Source organism: Syngnathus floridae, chromosome 15 (assembly GCF_059516105.1).
Source record: "Syngnathus floridae isolate MCC-2025c chromosome 15, RoL_Sflo_1.0, whole genome shotgun sequence".
Classification (NCBI taxonomy): domain Eukaryota; kingdom Metazoa; phylum Chordata; class Actinopteri; order Syngnathiformes; family Syngnathidae; genus Syngnathus; species Syngnathus floridae.
Genome location: NC_142427.1, coordinates 12,124,942 through 12,140,700, shown reverse-complemented (window position 1 = coordinate 12,140,700; position 15,759 = coordinate 12,124,942). Strand labels below are relative to the sequence as shown.

The following is a 15,759-nucleotide window of genomic DNA, read 5'->3' as shown; positions in this document are numbered from 1 at the left end:
ATATCTCTGAGTGCTAATGCCATTTTAGCGGCTGCTCAACAGCAATTCTTAATTTAAAATATTTAGGAATCACCTTTACTCCAGCTACATTTGATCTCTAGAAGACATTTAGAGCAAGGATTATTTTAAATGTAATGGTCGAGGGAGCAGCAATTGCCTTCCAATCCTATTTATGACGTGATTAAATCTAGATTAACAGTTAAGTCAAATAAAAGATATACAGCGTGTTGAAAGTAGTCTGTGATTAATCCATTACGCAGGTTTGCAGGATTCGATTTTTTAAGGTGATTGTGTTGACAGTGTAATCCTACCTGGTTTATAGCAACAATCCCACTCATTTATTTAGCTAAAACATCTTTACACGTGCATTTAATATACACCCATCAACTAATAAAATGAGCCAAAATGTCCCCAAGCATCAGAAATAATGTTGACTCTCTTAACTCTCACATTGCTTGCCTCCAATACAAATATATGCTGACATTTATGTAACGTTGAGTTAACATAAATCGTTTGTCTAAGCAGATGAAACAGCCTGTTATTTGGAGGTTTATCAGGTTACACGTCGTCAAAAGTAAATCTTACATTTGACTTGCCTTCAACTTGGTTACTTTTCCTGAACATATATTTGATCAGTTTTGTTTCGTGAATGCAGCGATCAGCAAATAACTTCCGAAATACTATTACAATATTTTAGAATTACAACGGAATTATAATGCCGTTGTCCGTATTTGGCAGTGTGAGGTAAATCAAGTGCAATTGCACCGTTTGTTTACATTTGTCGGTAGTTGCATTGTGGGAGACATGATTGACACGGGCGCCATTTTGCTCCCCGCGCTTCCTTCCATTGTGTACGAGATAGTAAATATCTGACACTGCAACAACACGCTCGAGTCACTGCGAGGAAACTAGGCTTCAAATACCCTCGGTGAGTCCATTTCGGTCATATTTTCAGACCGCGACTCAACGGTCATATTCGGTGCGAAATGAGTCTGTATCATTTTGTCGTTTGTGTTCAAAATGTCGACGTTTACGATAAAGCGGAAAAGCTGGCCCCTCGACTACAAGTAAGGAAACGGCTCGGTGCTTCGAAACGCCGACGGGTGTTCTTTTCATCGACGATTTTCACCCTGCTGCTTTGCTTCAGCAGTCGCTTCACATAGTTTCATTGGCACTCGCAGTTGTTTTTTACGTTTTAATGATTAGTGTTTTTACAGTGAAGCTCAGCAAAAGTCGTGTGTCCGACTCAATGTGAATAGTCTTTAACGTTTCATATGCGGCCATAAATCCTGCGGTCCAGAGGCGAGCGATTATTCGGTGTCCCCGCCCTCAACGACAGCAACATGACAGCTCATTGGTTGTTAGGCGAGTGAAAGACAACGCTGATTGGCGGCTTTCAAAGCGTCACAATGTATTGACCACTTGGAGAAATAAACACTTTACGGACTGAATCTCGTTAAAAGAACAACCAATTGTCAAATATAACCACAAACTGAAAGCAGCCAGTTTATGAAAAGTAACTGTACGTTTTTCTAGCTGTCATTATGACAAAGAAACCGTATGAGCACACACAGAACACACGAATGGGTGTCGTCACCGATATGAAAGAAATTTGTAATCAATGTTATTTCCAGGCGCATCAACGTTGTCACCTTGGCAACAGTCACGTGAGCTATTCTTTGGAATCTCCTACTGCAGGATGATTGGAAACCGGGGTTGCTATGTGACGTCATACAAACGCGTGCGAAGTCAATGCACCGCCTTGTTGTTTGGACTAGCAAGTAAACTTCAGAGTTGAGATCGAGTTTACTTGAGTCATTTCAAGGTTCATCCATTTCAGTGACAGTTGTTGGAAAAAAGAAACTTCATAAGTGTCAATATAGAGCTTTGCTCAAATCATTGATATTTGACCAGTGACAGTGAGTAGTCCAGCTGTATTGCATTGAGTTGCATTATCTGAAGTCATGTTCCAGTTGTGCATATGAGTCTTAATCTGTGATACCTCTTCTAGGTTGATACTCTGTGGTTATGGCTCGTACCAAGCAAACCGCCCGTAAGTCCACAGGAGGAAAGGCTCCTCGTAAGCAGCTGGCCACTAAGGCTGCTCGTAAAAGTGCCCCCTCAACCGGTGGTGTTAAAAAGCCCCACCGTTACAGGTAACCTTGGCAACTAATGGAGACAATGATTTCAATACAGCAACCAAATAGTAGAAGGTCAGACAAATTGGGCACAATTATAATGGAGAGTTCCATGCAGTGAGGAGGTACGTTTGAAAGTGTGTATTTACCAAGAGCTTGCTATTGTTTTTTTGTCATTGTTTCTCAGGCCCGGTACCGTGGCTCTGAGGGAGATTCGTCGGTACCAGAAGTCCACAGAGCTGCTGATCCGCAAACTGCCCTTCCAGCGCTTGGTCAGAGAGATTGCGCAGGACTTCAAAACTGACTTGCGTTTTCAGAGCGCTGCCATTGGTGCTCTGCAGGTGCGTGTGTTTATATTCGAGATTGTTTGTGTTTATGGTTTATTTTCAAATGTGATCTTTTACCTGTGTGTGTCTGCAGGAAGCCAGTGAGGCATACTTGGTGGGACTGTTTGAGGACACCAACCTGTGTGCCATCCACGCCAAGAGGGTCACCATCATGCCCAAGGACATCCAGCTGGCCCGCCGAATCCGTGGAGAGCGTGCTTAGAAAGCACCTTTTTTTTTGACATTTGTTCCCTTTTTCTTTCTTGACCTATCCTCACTCCCATCTCAGCTTGTCAGTAGATTCTTAAAAGGTAGATTTACTTTATGTCGATGTCTGCTCTCTGATGTTTCATCGTCTTCACCAAATCTTTTAGGGTACCTTTTTCGTGCACTTCCACCGTGTTGAAGATCAGACGAACATGGGCGTGCATATTTGACCATGCTGGCTTTTAGGGGGCGGGGCGTATCCAGACACCACCAGTCACACTTTTGGGTCCACGTGGATTCCTGGGCTGCAGAGGGGCTAGTCTGCTTAAGGGGAGCTGCAACTTCCACAGCAGGGTGCTATTAAAACTAGCCCCAACACTTCTGCCCTGTCTTACACCCGCATAGTCCGTTGTCAGACCCCCCCCCCCTCCATTGCAGCACACTAACTTCTCAAAGCACAACTCTCTCTGAAATGTGTGCAGCCAGTCACTTTGTGTGCATGTGTGAACTCTGATCTTTTCAACCAGCTGTAATCAATAAGCAAAATATCTTAGGGTTATTGTGCTTATGGTGTCTGTTTTTTGTTTTACTCATCAATATCACAAATGATCCCTTCCACTTACAGAATCAAAGCATGAAAACTCCAACATGGTGAAGGTGTTTTTTGGGGGGGTGGGGTTTCCTTCTCAGTTTTCAAATTTTTCAACTTTTGGTCATTTGAAAATCAGAACAGGGCTTCTGTCCATCATTAATAGTTGTATTTGCAAAATGTAGCCACTAAGGGGCGACGTTTTACCAGCAGTCGTTGCCTCGTGGTCAAACCATAGTTTTGGATTGTCACATCTCTCACTTCTCTCTCTATCCCTTTCTCCAAGTTTGTAATACACACTATAATCTCATTGCTTTCTTTTATATTTTTAGTAAATACTCAAGGGTTTCAAATGTATGAATAAGCTGATCTTTGTATTTTCCAAATTTCTCATATTGTAGCATTAAATATATGTCAAAAAGAAACCAAAGTTGATGTGTTTATTTTGCTCAAGTGGCATTAAACATGGTCTGCTAACAGCCGTGCTATGCTTGCCGTATAGAGAAATGCCCCTAGGTGGCAGTGTAACACCAGGCCAAGTGGTTTGACAGGCCCCTTCCTGCAGTCCAGTCTGCGCGACGCACACTATGCTACAGTCCATGCCTGCTGCATTGTCGGTGAGCGTTTCTTTCATACACCCTAAATCATCCGAATTCCATCGTGGAAACTGCTTGTCACCCTTTAACACCTACCAATGCTTTAGATCGCAACTTTCAAGACACCTGTGATACTGATTAAAGGACACACCTTGGTTGGGCGTGTCACTATGGTCAAATTATTTTCCAGGGGTACTATCATGTTTTAAATATTCCTTAGCTTTATCTCTGATAACTTGCAATGATCTGACAAAGACATAATTCATTTGTGTGATGTTTACCCCATATTTGTGGACGGAAAAGTCCATTATTTCAAAAAAAAAAGTTTGCTAAATATTGGAAAATATTCTAAGAGGCAACATGTTGGTTTTAGTGTAGAATTTCTTGCTGTAGTTGTTTTGCAATATTTTTGGCGTGCACACGTACACTAAATGTATCGTTTTGCTCTGCACTGTGTCCCTCCCCCATCACATCTGCTCCTCCCCAGGATTACAGTACAAATGTCTGTCTGTCTGTCTGTCTCTCCCAGTGTGTGTGTGTGGGGGGGGCACAAATGTAATGTGCCCTCTCTGAGAGGTTAACCAATCAGGATGCACAGATGCAGGGATTAACCAATCACACCACACAAGGAGGGTGGAAGAGATTATTTTGTGCACAGAGTGGGATTAAATCAGTGCAGAGTGCAAAAAAGTGATTTGAAGTGCTGGTCGTCCATTTCTGTTCCATGGAACTATTCAAAAATAGTCACTCCACATACAAAGTAAAATCAGGTTTTATTTATATGAAGATTACATCCAACATCTCTTTGGAGTGACCCATTCACGTCAATTTAATGTACATTTTTTTCCGCACCAACAATCAATTGATCATTCCTCTATGCAACGACACAATAAAGCGTAATAGAACTCAAAATTCACAAACATGGCAAATGTGATGCTTTAAACGTCATGATATGTCTGGAGTTGGAAGGATTGGATGAATGCGACATACAAACATGTTGTCGCATGTATCGGATGTTTGCGTGGCTGTAATCAGGTCATGTTGGGATTACCAAATTGTCCGAGGAGAGGAGTGCGGCGATGGGCGAAAGAAGGGGGAGCGCTGAGATTCATAGCGATAGGCCTTAATGGAAATGTTTCAGCCACTGTAAAAAGTACTTGAGTTTTGTGATCATAAAATAATAAACTGTCATCGAAGGCGTGCGATTAAAACAAAGGACGCATGAATAGCGAATGGAAAAAAAAAAAAGACCAGATGGAGGGAAGGGGGAAAAGCAAGAGAGTTTGGAAAAAGAAGGAGAGGAGCATAGGATAGGCAATAATCCTGACTAATTCACTTAGGGCATTGCTGAAGGGAAGCTAAGAGGATTGGGACACTTCCAGAATCAGATCAACCAAAATAACCAAGACGGACGGACGGACGGAGCAAGGAAATGACGAACATGACGCTTTGGACCTGACCAGAACACGGTGTGTTCAGACTGACCTCGAGCTAACTGGAACAAAGCGTCTCAAAGCGTCTCAAAGCGTCTCAAAGCGTGCAGACACCTGAAGAAGGATTTTCCGTGCACAATAGCGTATACAGAATAGACCACTTTAATATGACATAGAACTAAAAACAGAAGATCCTAATCGCCGTTCATCAAACTGATTCGGACGATGACACTAAACGCAAACATTGTAGAACAGTACACAAATGCTCGAGAATATATAGTTGCGAACAAATGACATTGAGAAAAAAAAAAAAGAGAAAGAAAGAAATTCACTCTCAATGTGTTTTCATGACCAGGTCTCCTAGAAATTGATAAAGGCTTTTTGATCTGGTGGTTAAAAATATGTTTTTTAGCTTGGTAGCCTCTGCTGTCTTGTCTTCAGATAAAAAGCTTCTCTACCAGGCACGTGCACAGATTGACCCCGACAGAAGATGATGTTCCGGCACCGACCCTTTAAGCCCTCTAAGAAGTGCCCCTTCTGCTGACACCCCCCCCCCCTTCATTCGTTAATATTTTCAAAAGCAAATATTTCACATTATGTCATCATAATTGCCTTCTTGTTGTTTTGACATTTTTTGGAGTTCTTGTGAAAATTGTGCACCTGTTGGACATGTCGCCCACATAAGATTTTTTTTAGTTGTCATAATATGTTAAATTGGTGGAAATAGTTATGCAAAGATTTATCAATCTGGCATTTGAAGGGGTTTGTAGACTTTTCTATCCATTTCCTCTACATTCTCTAGTAACACTTTTAAAATTGACAGTATTAATTGTGTTAACACAATAGATAGATAAATAAATATATACACCATTTATTTATATTGTATAAATAATTTTGCTTTTGCGCACCTTCCCCCCCAAAATGTCTATGCACGTGCCTGTTCCCTACACAGCTAGCCTGGTAGTCAAATCAAACTTATACAAAAGAAAAATCAGCAGCATGCCTCACACTAACAAAGTGGACGCCGTGCTACGTATGGCGCTTTCTAGAGCACCTGGAACTTCCAGGAGTTTTGGTCCTTATGGTCCAGGCAGTCCATTGTAGTGAATCCCAGTTTCCAGGCCTGCTGGTCCTTGTAGTCCAGACAGTCCACCGAGGTGAAGCCCAGGGAGGAAGCGGTGCTGTAACCCTGCGAAGAAAGCGAGGCAGGCGACTGGCTTAGGGAGCCCCCCATGGAGGGTACGGTGATGGGGCTGAGAGCGCCCCCGGTGCCAGATAGCTGCGAGTGCATAGGGGACAGGTAGGCGCTGCAGTCCAGGCCTGTGAAGTAGGAGGTGGTGCTCGCGTAGCCTTGGGCGTAGGCCGACGGCTGGCCGTAGCTCATCGGGTAAGGGGAGGGCCTCTGCATGCAGGGGGCCGTGGAGGAGGCCAGCGGGTCAGGGAGGGGGGAGATGGCCGGGCTCCAGATGGACACGGCCGTGTTCCCCGAGCTCTGGACCAGACCGGGGCCCGACTGGACCGACGAGGGGCTGAAGGAGCCCGGGTTGGGAACAGGATCGGGGGCGCTGGCCTCCTGTACCGGGGAGGCCTTCTTCTTAGGGGGGCGGGGTTTGGACTGCCCGCTGCTCTGCTGCTGCTGCTGACGACACTTGGCCCGTCGGTTCTTGAACCACACCTGGACACGGACCGGGAGAGGGTCATCACCGAGCACTTTGCGCCTGCTTAGTTGAAGCTTTTTTTTTTAAGCTAAAGAAACTCACATCATTTTTGTTGCTCAAATGTCAGTCTTAACAGTGTGTGTGTGTGTGTGTGTGTGTGTGGGTGTTCATGGAAAAGCACATCTTAAATCCATCTCTTTTTTCTATCATGCTTGTCCTGGTCAGGGTTGTGGGGAGACCTCACGTGACATTTGTTGCCAGCCAATCAATCACAAGGCACATTTATTTTGAGACATTTAGAGCTATTCATATTAGAAATGAATACATGTGTGTTTTTTGCTATGATCGCTCTTCCCAAAACCACAGCTTCTCTCCTTTTTTGTACCTCTATTTACAATGTTATGAAATATTTGTTGTCGCTCTGACAGACTATTTGGAATGATTTCATGCATTTGAAGGACACGCCTTGTCTCAGTGTTGATGTCTGACATCCCATCTTGACTGCATTCTAACCTAAAAAATGTTTTGTACGTCCTCTACCTGCACACGTGACTCAGGCAGGTTGATTTTCAGCGCCACTTCCTCCCTCATGAAGATGTCTGGGTAGCGGGTTTTGGAGAACAGGGCCTCCAGGATGTCCAATTGCGTTCTAGTGAAGGTGGTCCGCTCCCTCCGCTGCTTCCTGGGCGTGGCTGCAGATAAAAACATTTTTTTATTTTTTTTTTTAAAAAGGAGATGTCAGCATAGAGATACGCTTCCCGATGTTTTGCTCCCCCCTTGTTTTCCTGTAGGAGATCGGCGTGACAACAAGCAGACTGACAGACAGACAGACAGATAGACAGACAGACAGACAGTTGGGAATCTCCTCTCGTGATCTTGACTTTGCTGCGAGGAACGTTTCGCGAGTATTTGCTCATTATACTGAACTATTCAAGGCTCAGCAGTCAGTTTCCCCCTGAGAGGGAGAAAAACTTTACTCGCTGCACTTTAGTTTGCGCAGTCAAAGTCGCACGTATTTATCCTCCGGGGCGCCACGGCCAAACGCCTCAGAGTATTTGTTTCAGAACGAGTCAAGTGAGAAGAAGCGTTTGGCCTCCCTCGGCGACATTTAACTGAATATCTACTTCTGGAGAATTGACTGCAGGGTTAAATTAGGAAACAGAAACACGAAAAGCTCATCTGATTTATCATTGGAACGCGCACAATCGAATCTGCTTTTCATTTTTAAAAACAGGTTGGATGGGTTATTTTTTCTAAAGCTGGTCTATGGAACAAATTTTAATTTCACCTGTTATGTTTCAGGTCACATTGACTCACGTTAAATAACAAGCAAATATACCTATAAATATATTATATTTAACTTATTTTAACTAATTAATTGTTAAACACTCAGGTTCGTTGTGTCGCGTGCAGAAGCAACGGGAGGATAACTAGACATATATTCATATATATTTTTATTTATATATATATATATATAATAATAAAAATGAGAAGATGAAGAAAATTGTCTCCGGCCTAAACATCAAAAATAAGCATTTGCCTGTTCTCAATATTTTGTTAGTTCAACACAAATATCATTGCCGAAATGGATTAAATTTAAATCAAATATACCTCGTGAAGATAAACGGTATGGATGATGGAATCGAATGAAATGATTTTTCAAACAATGAAATGTTTTCAAATGTATATTTAGATACCGCTTGTGGTTATTTATGCAACACTTAAGTTCATCCACAGAGGGAAAGCAAACAAGCACAATTGAAATAATATAAAAGTTGTGTGTGTTTTTTACTTACACGGATAAGCGACAGTTGTGTGCAGCACGTCCATCCCCGGGCCGGGCAAATTTAACCCGTTCATGGTGTAATGAGGTTGTTTTATGTAGGACATCATCTTGACTGCAGCCTCTTAAATCCCGACGCTCCTGTTTGTGTGTGGGATGGACTGGACGCAACGCAACAGCTGAGAGGCGCACAATCCCCGTGATTCCAATCGTGCGCTTTTTAAAGGAAAAACTTCACTTGGTTAATTTGGAGGAAGATGGTGAGTGCCAAGCATCGTTCTTGTTTTCTTCCTCCGAGTTGTCGCACAGGTTGTCTCGGCCTCGAGTTTGACTTGATGGCTAGATAGAAGATGCTCGACTGACTCGGTTTGCCCGCATAGGCTGCTAATTAGAGGGCGCAAGTTGGCTCTGGCTAACCCCGCCCACCGCACGCACGCACGCACGCACGCACGCGCAGACGCAACAGGTGGAAGGCACACTTGTGCTCGTTTGGTGAAACTCAGTGGAAATATTTAGTCCCCCATGATATATGGTGCACGGATTGGAAAACGAAAAGACAAATTATAGGTGGAAACTGTTGAATTGCAGAGGCGCACGCAAAATATATTTACTTATTTAGCCCTTTGCAGCAGTCAAAGGTTCATATTCATTTGATATGTACAATTATGACCTTTAAATAATTTCCCTTTTGCTGTTGACTGATATCACGTGCTCAAAGCTCAGGTAACAACCAATCACGGTTCAGCTTGCAAACGTCACATGACCATCCCCAGAAAACAGGTGAGTCTTCTCTGCAGGCCCAAACGCTATCAGAACCACAGACCGACATTTGCAACCGAAAACTGGCCTTGACATTCAAGGTGTATTTTTTTTAAAGAAAAAAAGTGGAATGTATGAGGCTAGGTTAAGCATCACTGTTGCTTGCCGGCTGGCTGGCTGGTGTGTTTGAAACCGATTTTTCTGAGCATAGAGCTTTATGAGTCAAAGCGTTAGCTTCCACAGACCAGAAGGAGGCCCTTTAGTAGCATTCGTGGTAAGTAAACAGCCCACCTCTACGTACATAAGGTTAATTACAGCAAAGCATTATACAGACTTAGGTCTTAGATGCCCAATGGCTTTAGGACCTGACATTTTTATGACATCTCCATTTTCAGCAAAACCAGGAAATATATGATCTATTTTTCTATCAGATACAGTTTTACACCCAACAGCTACGTTCATGTTCATTATCGCTCTCCGTCCGTCACTCACATTCACAAACACTTGGTTGGCAAAACTGACAAAGCTCATTTGATTTATCATAATATGCTTTATCTGAAAAGTCTCTTATCACCAGATAAAGGAAGGAAAGACAGAACAATCCTTTCAGTGGTGAAGCCGGGACAGAAGCTGAAAGGAACTATTGCCATCCAAAGTGCACCAAGGAGTGAATTTTCACTTGAAGATGGTAAAACATGGTGGAAGAAGGAAACGAGAGCAACATGCAAATGGATCATTTCATCTCAACAAAGGAAGGAGGAAGACAAACTTTGGATTGTTGCAGTTGTGTAAGCTTTGCTAAGAATATGAGAAAATGGAATTTAATGGAGGTATTGTTGTTGCTGTTTTTTTACATCTTTTTCAACTTTGAAATGCTGAATTATGAAATTGAATGGAAAACATTTATCGGTCAAGTGAGTTTCACAAGGTCATCGAAATACGATGACGGAAACATTTATATTTTTTAAATTGGAAGGTTGCCATCTTCATGGTGTCATATTCATTTTGTTAATGTTTTCCACATGAATGCTCATCATGTCTACCATGTCCAAGTGGAACAGCCAATTCTGCAGCTACAACAGACCAATGTGGAAGAAGACTGAGCTGCTCTAATCCTTGTTGGACTATATCCTCCCCCTAACCATGGACTAAAAGCAGCGGCGCAGGCCATGATGCAAGCTTTCATTTATTATCTATTTATCTCTCTTGAACTGGTACCAGCCTGCGGTACAAGCGTGGATGAAGAAAGGAGGGGAGACACAGGTAGAGATGAAGGGAGGGCTGAAGATGGAAAGAGCGAGAAGAAGCAGGTGAAGGGGCAGAAAGAAGATGGGGGAGGATCCCACTTCCCGTCCACCACTGACACACTGCTGTAGTTAATCCAGATTAGAGCGTCTAAAGCAGGTCGGCTAAATCTGCAGGCCAGCCAGCAATACAGAGGCCGCTCGCTGTCAGTCCCAATCACTCACTCACTCAGTCGGCACGCACGCATGCACGCACGCACACGCCGTTAATCTCCTCTGTGCAAACCAGGTGCCACCAGCAGCTCAGCAAAGACTCATACCATGCAGTCAGCCACGCAACCCCCCCCCCCCCATTTCTAGTCTAGTTTGATATGAGCAAAGATGCAGTCGTTCTTTTTATTATCAGTCATTTTTGATATTTACACACGATAGATGGAAAAAGGGAGAGAATGTTACCTCAAAGTGGGAGTGAGTGCTTAGTTGGGCAGATCCATTTTGAAATGTAATTGTGATTTTTATTGCTCTTAATATTACAATTGTGATTTGAGATGAGTTTTTTTTCCAGGGTTCTCTTCCCATGTATCAATTATTAACAGCAAATGAATCTATTTACAACAGACGACAACATATTCTATGGACTTCAATGCTTTTATGTTCATTAACATGAAAAACAGTTTTTAAAATCTACTTGAATAATAATGATTGCAGTTTTGTTCAAAACACTTTAGACATGCAGTCTTTTAGGAGCTCCGTATGATTACAAAATTCAAGTGTGGCACGAACATAAAACAGTCACATTTGATTAAAAAAATGACTGCAAACAAATCTGTTGCATTATGCTAGCTCGTTATATATTGTTCACCTATACTTGTATACGTGAGCCTAATGAGTCCCGAGTGCGGTGTGAGTTGAGGTGTGTCAGTGGGGAGGATGAGTGATTACAATGGACAGTAATCCTGCAGATGGATTAGCAAGTGCTATTAGGAGAAGAGGGGGTGTAGCACACTGTCACCTCTGAACTATCACAATATGGAGCAACAGCTTTACTGTATGCTTGACACTTTGGGATGGACAGACACACCGACCAAGTGTGCCTCTCCATTGCCGCAATATAACACACTATCCATCTCTGAATATTAGGTGCGCTCTCTAAATTGTAGGCTGGTCTCTTGAGGGAAATTAAAAGTGATTTTTAGTGATTTTGTCTTACTGGTGTGGGTCCATGTAACCCAGTCCTGCATGGTTCATGAAGTGACAATTATTGTTTAATCATAATCTAGTTGTGGTTGGCTCATTTCTCATTCAATGACTCCTTCTTCTGGACTCTGGACAGATGAAGCAAACGACCTTTAAAAGAATGAAGCCTTTTATAAAAGTGGAGACAAGTTGATGAGTGAATTGTTACTGACATCTAGCGGACAGACAATGGAACTTTTGACAAGCGCGAGTGAGTAAAAGCAAATACGTATAGCAAAACAAGGATAGAAATTAAATTTGCGTTTTAGTTTTTACGGTATGGTTGTCTTCTGTCAACTGAGATCAGTTCGCATTTTAAAAAAAATCAGTCATTTGTTTAACATTAATGAGCAAGTTACGGCGTTAATGCATTGCCTTTAACAGCGATGTTGCCCCTTCCAAAATGGCCGCTACGTAGGCACGTTGGTTGGCTTGAAGAAGAAGAAAAAAAGAAGAAGAAGCAGAAGAAGAAGAAGAAGAAGCTGAAGAAGAAGAAGAAGAAGTAGAAGAAGAAAAAGAAAAAGACGAAGAAGAAAAAGACCATGTTATCCGAGATACAAATAAAATATGTTTATTTACTCAACGTTTGTTGTTGCCATTGAGAGCATTGTGGGTGCAGCCAGTAAACGGGAGTAGCTATTAAATTAAAGCGATGCAAAGTGAGAAGACTTGACTTTCCTGGCGGTGTTGGGCAGCTTGTTAACCTTCTACATCATGTTCGGAGAGATGTATCCCTTCGTGGAGGACAGTTTTAGCCGCTTCCCCTCCCAGAGTAACATTTATGGACTGTGTCAGGCCGGGGAACAAGAGCTGCTCGCGGCTACACTCAAAGGGAAGGTTGTCAGCTTCACCTACCAAGAGTTACAGCAAAAAATTAGACCGGTGGCCAAAGAAGTTCAGTTCACCTACATACCAGGTAGATTTATTTGGCAGCTAAATTAAATCAAGCCATAAATCAATCTGTTGTTTACTTTCTTGATCTAAGCCAATACGTGATTCAACTTCTAAGGTTTCTAAAAGAAAGTTATACCTTTGAAATCATTATTGTGATTTGATTGGTAATTGCCCCACCCCAAGCCAAATTCTAATAATATTGATTTTATGATTGACAATGATTTTTAAAACAATATTGCTAAATTTGAATCTCTTCTACCTCATCTATCTAGTTGATGCAGAGATTGTGTCAATAGATGCGTTCAACAAGTCTTCACCCAAAAGTGGCCTTGTGGTGGGCATCACATTCATCAAGGTAAATATCGCAACGTCAGCATATGATTTGAATATTTGAATCATTGTTATTTTCTAACAGGACTCTGGGGACAAAGCCACCCCATTCCTGAATATCTACTGCGACTATGAGCCTGGCTCAGAGTTCAACCTGGAGTCAATTGCACGTGAGTACACTTGTGGCCACTTCAACTCAATCTCCTTCCCAAATGATGCATCTTAAACTGATGTTAACAGAAAGTTGCCTAAATCTGGAGTTGCAGTTCACACCCTTTCAGCTATACCACACAGAGTAAGTTCCATTATGCATAAACTCACTACGATCACCAACAGCTTGATTCGATCTTTTTGTTCTATGTATCTATTTCTCTTGTATTAGAGTGCAGAGTGACGATGGAGACAGAGAGACCGTGTTTCTGCTTAGTGGGCACGACCAGAGGATCCACCTGTACAAGGAGGTTTGTGTGCTTGCGTGTGAGCTGTGGGATATCCCAGACTCCAATATTTGGCTTGGTGTAGCGGCTTAGATACTAAGTCTGTTTTAGCTTGACCCATCGGTGATGACAGAACTTTTGTTTTCAACAGAATGCTTCACTCCACCAGTTTGAAGAGCAGCCAGTTGAGAGACTCTTCCCAGAGCTACAGCAATTGCCCAGCAAGTTAGTCGATATATATCTATATTTTCTGTATATATATTTTCTTGATTGTTGTGTTTCTTCCCCCCTCACAGTGTTTTATGGATGGACATGTTGTGCATACCTGATGGCCGGAGACTGTCTGCATTTGGCTGCCAGAACGGCTGTGTTGGACTGGCTTTAGTCAAACAGTGGGAGCCAGGTGAGGCAACACTAAGAAATTCCCCCCTTAGACTTGCAGTGGTTCAAGTCACAATCTTTGAGCTAAGAAGTACATGTGTCTTTAGTAAATTGATGTACGTATTGTGTTTTTAACAGAGGTTCTGCAGAGCTGGCGCGTTCAGTTTGACAGCCCAATCTCCATTGTGCTGCTTTTTCCTCTCGTCTGCCAAACAGAGCCTGATATGCTGGGCGGAGAAAAAAGTGATGTATAGTTTTGCTTTCTATTTTTCATGGGAAATCATCAAAAACAAAACTGTCAATTTGTTTGTTTGTTCAGAGAACACAAATAAACAAAAATAGCTTGCGCTAGTTAGCTAACATACTTGGCCAAAAAAATAAAGTCCAATGAATGATATCCAATGTATGATATCAACGATATGGCCAGTACCACTAAAACTTAAATGAGCATTGAAGTGATACGATATTGAAGTCTCTGTTATTTTCTTTCAGGTTTTGGAGTTGAAGGTTACAACCTTCTAGTAACTAGCACAATCGAGATGGCAGTTGTCTACAGGTGATCCCGTTTATCATGTTTTGGTCATGAATGAACAAGTCATTTGAATTTTTGCAGCAAAAAATATATACGATTACACCAGAGTTCCACCGGCCTATTGTTTTCTAGAAATGTCCACGAGAGAGGCTTGTCCCACTCGTTATGCCTCGCCGACAGTGACCAGTGGGATGCTGTGCTTTGTGCTCTGGTTATTGACCTGGATTTTGATGGGCAGAAGGAAGTGCTGCTGGGAACATACGGACAGGTCATAAAGTCAGGAGGCCAACACAAGTCTCCACATTTCTTCTTGAGGACAAGCAGTATATAAAATGAATGGATGGATGGATGATGAGAGAGGCCAAATGAATAACTGTGCAAACTGTTTTTCCATCCACCTGTGTAGGAACTCCTCTGTTATAAATTCCAGTATGGGACAGGAGGAGAAGAAGGACGCTTTGAGTTGTTGTGGCGACGGAGCTTCAAGAGTCCTTTGCTGTCAATCATCTACTTGGACTTGACTGGGGATGGTTTGAGAGAGTTGGCTGTCCTCACACTGAAGGGACTGCACATTTTACAGGTATGTGGTGGCGCACAAGAGATTTATGGTGGTAATCAAATCCATAGCCGCTGTTCCGCACCGCTGTGTTGTAGACTTTCTCGCCAACGCAGCACAAAAGTGGAAAAAGTGTATTGCTGACCTCAAATGAGCACCTGGGGAATAATATCAAGTTGACAAATCTTTTATTTGACCATGTGCTCTCTGTGTCATTGTAGCATAGTCTCACCAGCACTGCTGATCTGGTCTTGGAGCGTCTTGCCAGGAGGGTGGCAGCTCTGAGTGTTGACTCCAAGCCAAACTCAACTGAGGGTCGACATACCCATGAAAAGGATATTGCTAAGGAGGACATCACTCTTCATACAGCTGCAAATTAACAAAAAGTGTTTTGGTGGTACATTTTTAAAAAATGGTATCAATATTATTTTGCCTTCATATTTATACTCATAACTTTGTAAAGGTATTCAGCATCATTGACAAAAACATTTTATCCAATTAAAGCAGACATATGGAAAATCCACTTTTTAGCTTTTGAATACATTATAATGTGCATTTGGAGCCTCCAGGATTGTAGAAAGGTTTAATCTACCTCCACCAGGTGCTGCAGAGATCCCTTTAAAATCTGTTTGGAGGATATTTTTTAACCCTCTTCAATTT

The 15,759-nt window shown here is 42.4% G+C and overlaps 3 protein-coding genes across 5 annotated transcripts; 2 read left to right on the top strand and 1 right to left on the bottom strand.

Moving 5' to 3' along the window:
- Positions 1-764: 764 nt before the first annotated feature.
- On the top strand, positions 765-3,690 carry h3f3c (H3 histone, family 3C). 2 transcript variants are annotated; one of them, XM_088398132.1, is made up of 4 exons: positions 765-928; positions 2,012-2,156; positions 2,326-2,479; positions 2,559-3,690. In XM_088398132.1, the coding sequence occupies exons 2-4, from the start codon at positions 2,029-2,031 to the stop codon at positions 2,685-2,687; spliced, it is 411 nt and encodes a 136-aa protein (XP_088254258.1). In that variant the 5' UTR covers positions 765-928; positions 2,012-2,028; the 3' UTR covers positions 2,688-3,690. The 2 variants fall into 2 exon arrangements, with proteins under 2 accessions (XP_088254258.1, XP_088254259.1); XM_088398133.1 differs by lacking the exon at positions 765-928 and adding an exon at positions 1,756-1,919.
- A 920-nt stretch (positions 3,691-4,610) lies between these two features.
- crx (cone-rod homeobox) lies at positions 4,611-9,116 on the bottom strand. Its single transcript, XM_088398160.1, has 3 exons — positions 8,744-9,116; positions 7,488-7,639; positions 4,611-6,964 (listed from the first exon to the last, which is right to left on the bottom strand). Exons 1-3 carry the CDS (start codon positions 8,838-8,840, stop codon positions 6,335-6,337), a joined length of 879 nt encoding a protein of 292 aa, XP_088254286.1. The 5' UTR covers positions 8,841-9,116; the 3' UTR covers positions 4,611-6,334.
- Positions 9,117-12,472: 3,356 nt separating this feature from the next.
- Positions 12,473-15,622, top strand: kptn (kaptin (actin binding protein)). 2 transcript variants are annotated; one of them, XM_088398159.1, is made up of 13 exons: positions 12,473-12,885; positions 13,136-13,218; positions 13,279-13,363; positions 13,434-13,488; positions 13,576-13,654; positions 13,782-13,855; positions 13,927-14,033; positions 14,150-14,254; positions 14,504-14,567; positions 14,676-14,811; positions 14,950-15,123; positions 15,321-15,500; positions 15,534-15,622. In XM_088398159.1, exons 1-12 carry the CDS (start codon positions 12,684-12,686, stop codon positions 15,477-15,479), a joined length of 1,323 nt encoding a protein of 440 aa, XP_088254285.1. In that variant the 5' UTR covers positions 12,473-12,683; the 3' UTR covers positions 15,480-15,500; positions 15,534-15,622. The 2 variants fall into 2 exon arrangements, with proteins under 2 accessions (XP_088254285.1, XP_088254284.1); XM_088398158.1 differs by having other exon boundaries at positions 15,321-15,622.
- Positions 15,623-15,759: the final 137 nt, after the last annotated feature.